Source organism: Saccopteryx bilineata, chromosome 6, assembly GCF_036850765.1.
Source record: "Saccopteryx bilineata isolate mSacBil1 chromosome 6, mSacBil1_pri_phased_curated, whole genome shotgun sequence".
Classification (NCBI taxonomy): Eukaryota; Metazoa; Chordata; class Mammalia; order Chiroptera; family Emballonuridae; genus Saccopteryx; species Saccopteryx bilineata.
In genome coordinates this window covers 106,972,914-106,987,881 of record NC_089495.1, presented here as the reverse complement: position 1 = coordinate 106,987,881, position 14,968 = coordinate 106,972,914, and the positions used below count along the sequence as shown (strand labels likewise).

The following is a 14,968-nucleotide window of genomic DNA, read 5'->3' as shown; positions in this document are numbered from 1 at the left end:
TCAGTGAGAGGAGCCTAGTTCCCATGGAAATACTGGTCAGTTTGTTGATTTAAATTTACTTGTTCTTTATTTTAAATATTGTATTTGTTCCCGTTTTGTTTTTTTACTTTAAAAAAAGATATGTGCAGTGTGCATAGGGATTTGTCCATAGTTTTTTTTATAGTCCGGCCCTCCAACGGTCTGAGGGACAGTGAACTGGCCCCCTGTGTAAAAAGTTTGGGGACCCCTGTAAAAAGATATACTGACAGGTAGTTTATTATTTCATGCATTTAATACTTACATAAGAACAATGCAAGAGGTGCACAAAGCTAGATTATGTTAAAAGAATTTTAATATATTAATGAAAAAATATTAAATAATACTTGACAAAAATAATAAAACTTATTTAAGATATTTTCATATTGCTTCTTTTATTATTAATTTTAATGGGGTGACATTAATAAATCAGGATACATATGTCCATATTGTTTCTTGATAGACATCCTCACTTGCAATTTTTTTTACCTGTGGATGGAATGAACATTACTATGGGCACTTAGAATATGCTGTTACACAAATGAACGTTAAAAAAAAATAAGGAATGGCCCTGGCTGGTTGGCTCAGCGATAGAGCATTGGCCTGACGTGTGGAAATCCCGGGTTTGATCCCAGTCAGAGAACACAGGAGAGGCGCCCATCTGCTTCTCCACCCTTCCGCCTCTCCTTTCTCTCTATCTCTCTCTTCCCCTCCTGTAGCCAAAGCTCCACTGGAGCAGAGTTGGCCTGGGCGCTGAGGATGGCTCCATGGCCTCTGCCTCAGGTGCTAAAATGGCTCCAGCTGCAACAGAGGAATGCCCCAGATGGGCAGAGCATCACTTCCTGGTGGGCATGCCAGGTGGATCCCGGTCGGGCGCATGCGGGAGTCTATCTGACTGCCTCCCCACTTCTAACTTTGTGGGGGGGGAAAGGTAGGGAATGTAAATTTGTGATTTCTACATTGAGTAGCTATGCATTCACCCACCCTAGAGTGTACCTTGATTACAAGTGCCATTTTAATAACCTGTTTGCTGAATTCAACAAAAAATTATTTGTCGGTTCTGCTGAGCCGGTGCGAACCGGCTGAATCCCACCACTGTTGATAAGTGTTATGTGTTCTTAATGTATTGTCCTCTTTTTCATTGTACAATAAAATGTCCATCTTTCTCTATTATTTCCGTTTTTATCTTAAGTCATTTTGTCTGGTATAAGTACAGCCACGCTGGGTTTTTTATGAATGTCATTTGCTTGCAGTGTCACCTTCCACCCCATCACTTTGAGTTTTTGTCTTTCTAGCTTAGATGGGTCTCTTAATGGAAACACAGAGTTGGGTCTAGTTTTTAATCCATCCCACTGCTCTGTGTCTTTTAATTGGTGAGTTGAGTACATTTATATTTAGGGTGATTATTGCTATATGTGGACTTCCTATAGCCATTTTTTCTGGTTATTCTCTGTCTTCATTGTTTCAATTTCCTTGTGTTTCTGTCTGCTGTTGTAGTTTGGTGGTATTTTATCGTTTTTTCCTCCTCTGTTTTCCCTTTTTTACACTTGTCTCAGTTCTAGATTTGTGTGTGTAGTTACCGTTAGTTTTATACAGAGAAAGGTTTAATATATATATATATACAATAACTCCTTTTCTTTTCATCGAATCTTATCTCCAGTTACCTGTGCAAGTTCAGTCATTTTGTCCCCTCTCTTTTTACCTCTTGTCACATACCCTTTTATGCTATGCATTCATTTTCAAATTGCTCAAGATAATAGTCTTTTTTTTTTGAGAGAGAGAGAGAGAGAGAGAGACAGATGAACAGGATCAGAGAGAGATGAGAAGCATCAATTCTTTGTTGCAGCACCTTAGTTGTTCATTGATTGCTTTCTTATACGTGCCTTGACTGGGGGGCTACAGCAGAGCAAGTGACCCCTTGCTCAAGCCAGCAGCCTTGGCTTTGGTCAAGCCAGTGACTAGGGAGTCATATCTATGATCCCACGCTCAAGTTAGCGACCCTGCACTCAAGCTGGTGAGCCCCTGCTCAAGCTGGATGAGCCCGCACTCAAGCCAGCAACTCCGGGTTTTAAACCTGGATCTTCCGCATCCCAGTTCAATGCTCTATTCACTGTGCCACCACTTGGTCAGGCCAGAAGGTAATAGTCTTTAAGTACTCTTACCCCCTTTAACCTTTATGCTTAAGTGTTAAATATCCTATTCTACATGTAATTTTCTGCATCTTTTGTCATCTAACAGTTTTGTAGCCTTTTGTCTTTTTGTTTCAGTTAGAAGAGTTCCTTTCAACATTTCTTATTATCTAGATCTTGTGGTAAATTCCCTCGTCTTTTGTTTGTCTGGAAAAGCCTTTATTCATATCAAAGTATAGCTTTGATGGGTATATTTTTCTTGGCTGATGATTTCTCTTTCAATATTTGGAATATTTGATTTCCCTCTCTCCTAGCTTGTTGTGTTTCTGCTGGAAAATCTGCTGATAGTCTTTTGGGGTTTCCTTTTTAGCTTGTAGTCTTCTTTTCCCCGGATGCCTTGAGAATTTTCTTGTCATCATTAACTCTTGACAACTTTAATGTAATGTGCCTTGGAGAAGGTCTTTTGCATTGAGAAAATTGAGTGTTCTGTTAGCTTTTTGGATTCGAGGGTCCAGCGCATTTTATAGGTTTGGTAAGTTCTCATCTATTATTTGTTTGAATAGGCCCTCTGTTCCCTTCTCCCTCTCTTCTTCTGGTATACTCATTATTCTTATATTTCTTTTTGTAGTGGAGTCAGAAGGTTCTCTATAGGTGTTTTTCTCCCTCTCAATTTTTCTCTCTTCTACTTGAGTCATTTCTAGATTTCTACCTTGAAGATAAGTAACTCTCTTCCAAATAGCCTGCTCTCTTTCCTAAACTGACTCATTCTCATATCATTTTTTTGAGTTCTTCAGTTCTAGAATTTGGTTCTTTTTTATGGTGTCAGTCTCTTTTGTAAAGTTTTCCTTTTGTTTGGTGATTTTATTTCTGAGCTCTTGGACCTCCTGAATTTATTCTCACTTTTTTTCAGAACAGCAATTTTGGATTCTCTGTCATTTAATTGATAATCTTCCATGTCTTTATGCTTATTTTCTGGAGATACTTTGTTTTCTTGCTGAACTACTTTGTTACCTTGGCATTCATGATACTTGATGCATTATTTCTCAGCCTGGGCATTTGAGGGATTGAAATCTTTTTTTTTTTTTTTAGTACTTGTTGCTTTTAACCATTTTGCAAGTCAAGTAGATACCTTTCTTTTGTTTACCATTAGATGGCACAAGGTTTTGTTTTCTCTTACCTGCACTACTGAGACTTCCGGGATCTCTGTGGGGCAGTGTCACCTCCACAGTTGAAAATGCCCATATTCCTGAAGGAGGTAGGCATCCCTTCTATGACTGGGTCTCTTTGGTTTCAGGGTACCATCCCCGTGGTGGGATGTGCAAGTGATGAGGTTCAACCTTTGAGTTTCCTGACATGCTTTCCTGCAACCAGAAACCACCAGCCACCCTTCACTATCTGACGTGTCCCAGCTGCCTCTACCCATTCTAAAGCTGTGGGTGAGGGTGTAGGAGTGTGGATAGGGGTGCTGGGCAGGGGCAGGCAGTTCCCACATCTGTGGTTTTATTTTTACCACTGGGTATAGCCACAATGGGTACAGGACTCTGACTGGAATGTTGCGTCTGCGCCTTCCTAACTAGCCTCCACTGCTGCCATGTCTGCTGAAGAGACAGAGTGTATGGAAGGCAGGGGCAGCTCCCAGTCTGGGCTTTTTTCCTTGTTATTGGTAGCTGCCCCACCAGTCACAGCCCTTAGCACTGCTTCTTCACCGTCTTTGGGCTCAGCTTGAATGTGTACTAACCACTCACCAGAATGCTGCCTCTCCTCCTCCATTCTGCTAGGTGGGAGTTGGAACTCAACCCTCCACTGCTACCAGATCTGCTGGGGCCTGGCAAGCTTCAACTGGCCAGACTGCATCTCCCACCTCAGTCTTCCCTTCCCGCCTCCCCTGCTCACTCCAATATGCCCACCTTCAGATGTCTCTGTGCACAAATCTTTCAGATGTGCTTGTGTATTGAGCAGGGATTCCTTTGTTGAATTATACTTGTCCAACTTGTAACTTTAAGGGCAGAGACCAAGAGGTTTTTTTACCCTACCATGATGTTGATGTCACTCTACCTTCATATTTTTAAATTAAAAATTTATGTTCATTGCACATTCTGTACCTCTCAAGCATTATCTGTTGTGTATTGGATCTTATTCTTGGTTAGATTTCCTTTCTGAAATATTTTTTTCTTTTATTTTCGATTCTCTCCTGATTTCTAGAAGCTTATTTCTGAGTTTTTCTAATTCTGATATATAATGTTACATATTCTATCATTTGTTGAGATACATTTTTTACCTCTTTTGTTGGTATGGCTTTTTGCAGATGTTTAATGTCAACTTTCTGCTCTTCGTTTCTCCATTTCTTATGGCAGGGGAATTGGCCCCAGTCCTTTACTCTCATTCGTTTTATAATATAGGTTTTCCTAAACTTTTCAGGATAAGGGATGGGTCAGGATAGCTTTTCTAGCTTCATCAACTGTAGACCCCCCTTCTGTTGTTTATTATAAAGTGATCACAGAAAATATGACTTCCTATTTTCTGAGATTTGGCTTCGTTCTCATTAATCCACTTTTATCTGAACCCTTCTTTCCTTTGCTACAGTGTGCCTGTCTTGCTTACCTTGAGGTTCTTCTCCCAGAAGTTTCTTTTCAGTAGAGGGCTTTGTCCAGGACGGGGAACTTCATTTTTTGAGTCTAGGTTCATCATACAACGTTGGCATGTGCAAAAGGTCCCTTCCATTTGCAGCTGTTAAAAAGCCTTTCTACATTTGAGTGATTATAATGATTTTGAGCTCTTCTGTCCACAAGTCGTTCAGATGCCGTATTACATCTGCCTTTCAGTTTTCTTCTGCATGTATGCTGATACCATATGAGTCTGTAGTTGATGATATAACCAGACCCTGCTTGTATTTGAGAATTTATGAGGTTATCTTGTCACCCAGCCTTGTATATTTTGTCCATGAGGCTCTGGTTTGGCTGTCCTGGTCACTTTGGGGGAGTGAACTGAACCCAAGAGATTAAAATTTTATTGAGAGGTTTTATTCAAGGCAACAGGAATTTGCATTTTAAAAAGAGCACTCTGGCTGCCTTGTGGAAAATTGATTCAGTGCTTAAAAGGAGTAATCCAGGTGAAATGATGGTGGCTTAGTCTAGGATAATGGCAGTAGGTAGAAGGTTTGAATCATATTTTGGTGACTCATTGGATATCAGAGAATAAGTGTTAGAAGGTGTGGATGATCTCCCAGGATTAGGATTTTGCAACTGTTTGGATGGTTGTACTTTTTCCTAATATTGGGAATACTTATGGAATAATAGGTAGTATTTGGATGAGGAGGGGTTGAGAAGGACCAGGTATGATATCTGTAAGCATGCTGAATTCGAAGCCTTGTAACAGTCTATTCTGTACCCCTAAAATACGCATACACACATTTTAATCCTTCAGGAAGCTTTTTCCTGACCACCTGATCATGTCTCCTTTCGATATAGAACTATATTATTTACTTTTCTGTCTTAACATTTAACATTTATATTATCACGTATTATTACTGTCTTTTCTACTAGACTAGCTGTTGGCAGACTTTTTTTTTTCCTTAATGAGTTTTGTTTGAAAATTCTTCTACTATATTTGTTATAAAGAGGTTTACTATTAAAAGAAAAAGAATACATGTTTCTGACAACTTTGGCTTGGGTTCTGGTTTCTTTGTGCAATTGGCTAAGGAGGGAAGGAGGGACTGTGTGAGAGGCCAAGCTTTGTGTCAGGAAAGTGGTGTTAACATTTGGGGCAGGCATTTTAGGTGTCTGAGGTGGGGTTTCAGATGAGAATTTCTTCCAGGTTCTCTGTCAGAAGCAAAGGCAGCCCAGGGAATAGAGAGAGTTGCCCTTTTAGGAGCCCTAGGATGGAGCCTTTTTCCAGGCTTAGTCTGCATGTCCCTGCTGCACATCCCTTGGACTTTAGACCAGCCAGACAGCCACTGCATTTCTGGACAACTCCTTTATATCATTGTTCATGGCATCCTTCTGACTGGTAGACTGGTAGACTGGTAGCTCCCATGGAAGCAGAGATCACCATTCCAAAGTGCCTTGGCAGCCTCTGGCACACAGTAGTGCTCATTAAGGTGATTGGTGCCTACTCCTCTGACCCTGTCAGAAGCAGAGTTGACCATGCTGCTCTTACACTGGCTCCTTCACTCCCTGTTCACCCTCCCACTTTGACATGGCAAAGAAGGTGATCATTGGAGAGCCGGTGAGCCATTGCTTCCAAGCCTGCCACCCACTCCTGGACAGACTCCTGTCAGTTCGTCTATACCTGCATGCGTACGGACCTGCAAACTTTTTCTTAAAAAGTACAGATTTAGGCCTTGGGAACCAAGAAACAGAAATAGGGATATTACATAGATATTTAAAACGAGTTATAATATAATCACTTAAAAATGTGAAAACTGTTCCTGCTAAGCCCTACAAAAAAATGTTCGTCAGATTTTTGGCCCACAGGCTGCAGGTTGCTGTACTGCCCTAGACTTATCTCCTAGTTGTAGGCATATTGCCTGGTACATTTTAGATTAATTTAGTACATTTATGTTGAGTGAATATTGTACTTACAGATTTGGAGGTCAGGTGAGGGCTGAACTAAAGATAGGTATTTAGGAGTGGTGATTAAACAGTAATTGAAGACATGAGAGTAGATGAGATCATTTGGGAAGAATGTGAGGAAGGAGGGGGGCCTACGATGGAGCCTTTTGCTATGATTCAGAGAACAGAGTAAGTTATGACTATAACTCAGGTATTTGTATCATACATATATAGTAGTCAGTACCTGCTGCTAACTGTCCTATCAGCTATCTCACCATTTACACTTGTATGGTTCTTTTTGGATGAATAGGAGACCTTTAACTTTTAGAGCTAGGTGAGGATATTGGTGGATTTTTTCCTTAGAATTTTTACTACCAGTGAGTTATAATAAAACAAGCCATAGACAAAATTCTGCTAATTATGCAAAATGTATCAGCAAGCGTACACAAAAAGTCATACAGCTTGTTCTATGAGTTTAGCCCTTTTAAACTCTAGACTGCTACCTTACAATAAAACCTCAGCCTAAGCAAATACTACGAAAATCTACCTAGGATTAGGTGGCAGAGTCTTTCAAGAAGGGATGGGACATAACATCATAGGGAGGCTTATCAAACGCTTCTCTGAAGATAGACAGCAGGGCTTGCTAGATTCTTAAACTGCAAATAGGTAAGATTCAAGGCACTTGTACAATATTCCTAGATAGTCCATGTATCTTGAACTATTCTATTTCAGTAATAAAAAATTATCAACATCTCTTATACCTATTGACAAACCAGTGTTTACATTCAGATGTTGAGGCCCTGGCCAGTCGGCTCAGTGGTAGAGCATCAGCCAGGCATGTGGATGTCCTGGGTTCTATTCCTGGCCAGGGCATACAGGAGAAGCATCTGCTTCTCCACCCTTCCCCCTCTCCTTTCTCTCCATCTCTCTCTTCCCCTCCTACAGCCAAGGCTCCATTGGAGCAAAGTTGGCCCAGGCGCTGAGGATGGCTCCATGGCTTCTGCCTCAGGTGCTAGAAAGGCTCCCGTTGCAATGGAACAACACCCTAGATGGGTAGAGCATCATCCCCTACTGGGCTTACCAGGTGGATCCCGGTCAGGCGCATGCAAGAATCTCTCTCTCTGCCTCCCCACTTCTCACTTCAGAAAAATACAATAAATAAATAAATTCAGATGTTGCTATGTGAAGCACTTACTGACTGGGAGGTAACTCATGATAAAGGTGCTTCAAATGCTAATAACTCCATCTGACCTGTGCATTCCTAATTTTAGGGTACAATTCACCCCAACCCATGCGGAAGTATTTTAATGTGAATTACAGTATAGCAGTAATTTGACCATATTTTGGAGGGAATATGCTGCCTGGATCTTTTGTTGTTGTTGCTATGTACCATCATTTAACAATTCATAAATAATTAAGTGAAGTAGTTCTTTCAATGAAAATGTATTTTCTTCTCAATTCTACTAACAATTGGATTAGACATACAGGCAAGTTTTAACACTGGTGCTTTTCCAATTTCAAGTGAATAAAGGCAGCTTACAGAGTTTTCAAGTAACACTTCATTAATACTGGTATTTAAAGATTGCTCAACATTTATTATCATTTTATATGATGAATTTACACAGAAAGCATTCTATGTTAATAGTAGTGAAGTATAAAAAACATATTAAATATAGAATTAGATTCAAAGCTTGTTTTTCTTCTGCTAAACCCTGTTAGTGATAATAGTTTTATCAGTGCGTCATTCTGTCACATTAAATGAAAGCTACTAAATTTGAGTTTTGTTTGGCAGTTTTATCATACATTCAATAGATGCCTATATTTAAGCATAAATTTATATTTAGACTAATATTTCAGTATAACTTGGTTTCCATGGTATTTTATTTTCCCTAAAAAAGGATTAATGTATCACTTCAGTTTAAGAAAACTTTACAGAGATACCATAACAAAATAATCATTAAATAAGATAGTAGCATACTGATTCTGGCAGTATATTAAAATAATAATATATCATGACTGTGTAACTTTTATGTTGCCTTCCAAAAATGTAAGAATTTTACCATATTTATATATGTAATAAAAGAATCCATCATATCAGTACATTGAGGAGAGAGGGTTATCTAATTATTTCTCTAATTTCTGGTAAGACATGCCTGATAGAAACATTTAGGAAATTAGAAGTGTACTTTTTTAACCTTTTGAAACAAAGTATCTTCCCAAACTTAGTTTATTTTCATAGGGTTTTTTTTTGTTTTGTTTTGTTTTGTATCTTTCCGAAGCTGGAATCGGGGAGAGACAGTCAGACAGACTCCCGCATGCGCCCGACCGGGATCCACCCGGCACGCCCACCAGGGGCGATGCTCTGCCTACCAGGGGGCGATGCTCTGTTGCGACCAGAGCCACTCTAGCGCCTGGGGCAGAGGCCAAGGAGCCATCCCCAGCGCCCGGGCCATCTTTGCTCCAATGGAGCCTCTGCTGCGGGAAGGGAAGAGAGAGACAGAGAGGAAGGAGAGGGGGAGGGGTGGAGAAGCAGATGGGCGCTTCTCCTGTGTGCCCTGGCCGGGAATCAAACCCGGGACTTCTGCACGCCAGGCCGACGCTCTACCACTGAGCCAACCGGCCAGGGCTTCATAGGGTTTTTAAGTCCATGACAGTGAGTTACTTTTTAAAAACATAAATCAGCCTGACCAGGAGGTGGCGCAGTGGATAGAGCGTCGGACTGGGATGTGGAAGGACCCAGGTTCGAGACCCCGAGGTCGCCAGCTTGAGTGCAGACTCATCTGGTTTGAGCAAAGCTCACCAGCTTGGACCCAAGGTCGCTAGCTCAAGCAAGGGGTTACTCGGTCTGCTGAAGGCCCGCGGTCAAGGCACATATGAGAAAGCAATCAATGAACAACTAAGGTGTTGCAACACGCAATGAAAAACTAATGATTGATGCTTCTCATCTCTCTCCGTTCCTGTCTGTTCCTGTCTATCCCTCTCTCTGATTCACTCACTGTCTCTGTAAAATAAATAAATAAATAAATAAATAAAAACATAAATCATTTGAGTTACAATCCGTTGATTGAAAACATCAAAAACCAGTTCTGACTTAAGAAAAACCATAATTTATTGAGAAAATATGGGTAGTTTATAGAATGAGTAGAGATGCTGGATAACTGGAAATAGAGCAAGTCCAGGATATGGGTATTATCACGCCTGGGCCTGTGCTTTTTTTTTTTTTCTACTTTGCTCAAGGTTCAGAGTTATGGGGGAGAGAGTTCTGTTCCAGTGTTTGAGTCTCATGCCCTACTTAACTTAGCAGAGATACTTTAATAGACAGTTCCATCAAGACTGTACACAAGGGAGAGTATATATAGTTCCCCAGAGAAACGTGGGTGCAGTTAGGAAAGGGGACTGAATCCTAGGCAGCTGAGCCCTGCCTCCTACTCTCGGCTAAATAACCAATAGATATACAGTAAAATAGCTTTGGCTTTTTAATCTCTTGTAGTTTATTATTTTAAAGTGTAAATAAAACTGATCGATCCATATTTCTTAAGGATAAATTACTTAAAAATTTTTTAAATCTTAAATGCCTAAGACCTTACTTTATAATATATACTAGCAGTGTCAATGTTTGATACTTATGTAACCTTCTTCTTTTTAGACAATGCGAAGACACAGAAATGAAGTGACAGTTGAATTACGAAAGGTAAGGGTGGTTTGCATTTAATGAAAAATAATTTGAAGATTTTTTTATGTTAAAATTCTGTATAACATGAATAATGAAAATAATATGGCAAATTAGTAGTCATTGTTAAAACCACATAGCATAAAAATATATCACTTTTTATAAATTTTGGGAAATATATGCTAATTCCAGTGTTCTTTCAACTCCTGAACTTCTTCATGGATACTGACAAATTAAGAATAGTGGTTTGGCAATCATATTTTAAAGCTTTTTTTATACCAGAGATGTGAACTCTACTGAGCCTTAGCCTAATAAAGTAAGCAAGGTGAGCTCCTTGCCAATCTTAACACGTTGGCCTTAGCTTCTTTTTTTTTCTTTTTAACTTATTAACATATGACATATATAAAAAAAGCCAACAGATCTTAGTGTACAGATTGATGAATTTTCACAAAGTGAACACATCTGTGTAACCACCTCCTGAATCAAGAAAGAAAATTACCTGTGTCCCAAGTCCCTTTTTCTGTTACTTCTTTTCCTCAAAGGTAACCATTATCCTGGTTTGTTACACTATGAATTATTTTGCATATTTTTGACCTTTACATAAGTAGAATGGTAAAATGGTGTGTGCCTTTTTGTGTCTGGTTTTATATTCATCATGTGAAGATGATTCTCCTTAATAGAGGCAATAAGAATAAAATTGAAATTAAGTAATTATTTATTGTCATCTGTTAACATTACACCAGCTATCTCCAGATGTGGGCCTTTTCTTTTCCTTAACTTTTCATGCTTGGGATACAACTATAAAACTTTATATTGGTCCTGGTATAATTCAAACCCCTCTCTTTGTTTTAAGCTTTTTAGCCCTTCTAGTATGCTTCTAAATTTAAGCTTTTTATACTTATATTTGGTTATTTGTTCTTCCTTCTATGGTGTGCTGCTTTTGTAGTTATAGAATTAAAAATTCTTGCTTCTTAAAAGAGCATGTTTTTAAATAACCACCTTGATCACCTTAGAGATGTCTTATCTCTTATTGTCTTCTAGAACATTGTTTCTTTTTTAATTACCCAAATTAGTTCTTGAACCTCCTTGTAGGAGGACCAAAAATGAAAATAACTAAAAGAAATCTCAAGCAATTCCTTATTTCACATTTCAGAATTTCCCAAGTAAGCAGCAGAAAATGAACCCTTCTTGAAAGAAAGCCTGTTTCAGACAAAGCTTAATTACTTTTGATATGGCCCACAGAGGTGTGGAGAGCCTTTCAAGAAAAGGTTCCTCCACTCTGTATTGTCAGAGTATCTAACTCTAATTTCAGCCTTTCTAGTTCTATATCTCTATTGAGTAGAAAATCACAGTGTTAATACTGACATTGAGATTTTGAAAATACAAGAAAAAAGAGCTAGTCCCTAGAGTTTTATAGATGAGTTATACCCATTTCTATTAGATTATAAGTTTCTAAAGTAAAAGTAATAACCACATTCACCCTTCCCTGCTGCCCCAGATACTCCTTCCCAGCCCAGCCCAGCCCAGCCCAAACTGCCTACTCAAATTCTAGACATGTTTGCCTGACCTGTGGTGGCGCAGTGGATAAAGCATCGACCTGGAAATGCTGAGGTTGCCAATTCGAAACCCTGGGCTTGCCTGGTCAAGGCACATATGGGAGTTGATGCTTCCTGCTCCTCCCCCCTTCTGTCTCTCTCTCTCCTTTCTAAAATGAATAAAAAATAAAATAAAATAAAATAAAAAAGTAAAAAAAAAAATTCTAGACATGTCAATGATGCTCACTCATTAAATGTTAATATTCAGGAATTTATTGAATTATGATATCTTAAAATTCTGCCTATATTTAAATCATTTATTGAAGTTTTAAGAAACACCTTACACATAGAGCAGTGCTACTTAAAAGTCCTGATCTGAGATGTTAGGGGACTTGTATCACAATATTAAACTAGGCACTGCTTCCTTTACCAAAAAAGTCTTTCTGCCTAAATAAATAACAACTAATTAGTGTGTTGTTTCACAAGTTGATTTCTGGCACAAGTTACCTTATCTTTTAGAAGACCTATAACAGATAGTTCAAAGACTTTTAGCCAGTCCAGGGACCATACTTTGAATAAAACTGATACTGATCTAGCAGATTGAGAATAAGATCCAGTTACTAATATGTACTGATTTACTGGCCTCAAGCTCTTTTTAACCTCTTTTGTCTTGCTTTACTTCTTTGATCTCTTACTTTTCTATTTAATGAGGCCCTTTTGCACCAACACACAGTACTTCTTTTGTTTTATAATACGTTGTAAACAGTTACATAGGAAGCCTGACCAGGCTGTGGCACAGTGGATGGAGCATTGAACTGGGACGTGGAGGACCTAGGTTCAAAACCCCGAGGTCGCCAGCTTGAGCTCAGGGTCACTGGCCTGAGCAAGGGGTCACTTGGCCTTCTATAGCCCCCAGGTCAGGGCACATATGAGAAGGCAGTCAGTGAACAACTAAGGAGCCACAACAAAGAATTGATGCTTCTCATCTCTCTCCCTTCCTGTCTGTCTGTCCCTATCTGTCCCTCTCTCTGTATTTCTCTTCTCTTGTCACAACCCCCCCCCAAAACCCCAGTTACATAGGAATTAGATAACCTGCCTAAAATCACTAATCTGATAAATGGCAGAGCTGAACTCTTAACCACTATGCTATAAATGCCTTTCAATCTAAATGTTAAGTGAATAATGCCTGTTACTGGCATTTTGAACTTAGAAACATTATATTAAATTTTATATAATTTTCTCTTGATTGATCAGTCAGATATGCCATAGGACTTTACTATCATTAGATCTGGCAGTGGGGTTGGTTAGGTTCTTACATAAAGAAAAAAACACCAGCATATCCCACTTAACTGATCAGATCAGCACTTCATTTAGTTTTTTTTTTACTTTTTAGTAAAATATCTCTCTTTAAAAATAGTCTAAATTCCTCATATTAACAAACTAAAGAAGAAAAATCATATGATTATATAAGTTAATGCAGAAAAAGCACTTGACAAAATCTAACATACATTTTTGCAAAAATCTCAACAAATTAGAAGTGGAGGGGAATTACCTTAACTTGATAAAGAGCATTCACAAAAAAGTCTACAGCTAACATACCTAATGGTGAAACACTAAATACTTTCCAACTAAGATCCAAGAACATTGCAAGGATGCCCATTTTCACTATTCTTACTTAACACAGTGCTGGAAGTTCTAGCCGTTGCCATAAGTCAAGAAAAAAAAATAAAAGGCATGTAGTTTGGAAAAGAATAAATACAATTATCCCTATTTGTAGATAACATAATTGTCTATGCAGAAAATCCCAAAGATTCTGCAGAATTCCTAGAACTAGGGAACTCAGCAATATTACAATACAGGCTCAACACATAAAAGTCAATCACTCCTATATGCTAACAACAAACACACAGAAACCAAAATTAAAGCCACAATGCCATTTATAGTAACTACAAAGGAAATAAAATAGTTTGGTATACATTAACTAGGCAGGTACAGGATCTATATTCCAAATATTTTGCTGATAAAAGAAATCAAACAGAACTTAAGTAAATGGAGAGACATATACTGTGGTCATGAATTGGAAAATTCAGCATAGTAAAGATGTTGGTTAAACATGTTTCCCATCAAAATTGAGCCAAGGTTTTTTTTGTAGCTGTGGTCAAGCTTATTCTAAAATGTATATGGAAAGTCACAGGCTCTTAGAAGAGGTAAAACAATCCTGACAAAGAATAAAATAGAAACAGTTGACATAACCAATATTATAGCTTATGGAAAAGCTACCATAATGAGTATGTGTGGTATTTGAAGGATGGACCTATTATAGATCTGAGAAACAGAAGGTAGAACCAGAAGTAAATCCGGACAAATACACCTGGTTGATTTTTGCAAAACAATTCAGTGGAAGAAGGCTAGCCCTTTTAACAAATGTACTGGCACAATTGGACATCCATAGGCAAAAAGAAAAAACTGGCCTCAACCTAAATCTTATACCTTGTTAAAAAAATAAATAAAAGCACAAAGTGAATCCTGGACTTAAATGTAAAGCATAACACCATAAAATGTTTAGGAAAAAGATGGTTGACAATCTTAAGGATCTAGAGCCAGGCAAAGACTTCTTAGACTTGACCATAAAAACATAACCCATAAAAGGAAAATTAGACATTAAGAAATTTAAAATTTTGGCCTGACCAGGCAGTTGCGCAGTGGATAGAACGTTGGACTGGGACGCGGAAGAACAAGGTCACTGGCTTGAGTGTGGGATTATAGACATGACCCCATGGTCGCTGGCTTGAGCCCAAGGTTGCTGGCTTGAACAAAGGGTCACTTGCTCTGTTATAGCCCTCTGGTCAAGGCACAATGAGAAAATAATCAATGAACAACTAATGAGACTAAGGAGCCACAACGAAGAATCCTTCTCCCTCTCATCTTTCTCCCTTCCTGCCTGTCTTTCCCTGTCTGTCTCTCTCTCTGTCTCTGTCACCACAAAAAAAAAAAAAATTAATTAATAATTAATATTTTGGCTCTGAAAGCCCTTGTGGAGAGAATGAAGAGACCAACTGTAAAGACTGG

The 14,968-nt window shown here is 38.8% G+C and overlaps 1 protein-coding gene across 1 annotated transcript in view; it reads left to right on the top strand.

The window, feature by feature from the left end:
• The window catches only part of KPNA3 (karyopherin subunit alpha 3), a 105,125-nt gene that overhangs the window by 43,610 nt on the left and 46,547 nt on the right, over positions 1-14,968 (top strand). The window contains exon 2 of the mRNA XM_066234927.1: positions 10,341-10,385. Coding sequence (XP_066091024.1) covers positions 10,341-10,385 — 45 coding nt within the window. The remainder of the gene's footprint in view (positions 1-10,340; positions 10,386-14,968) is intronic.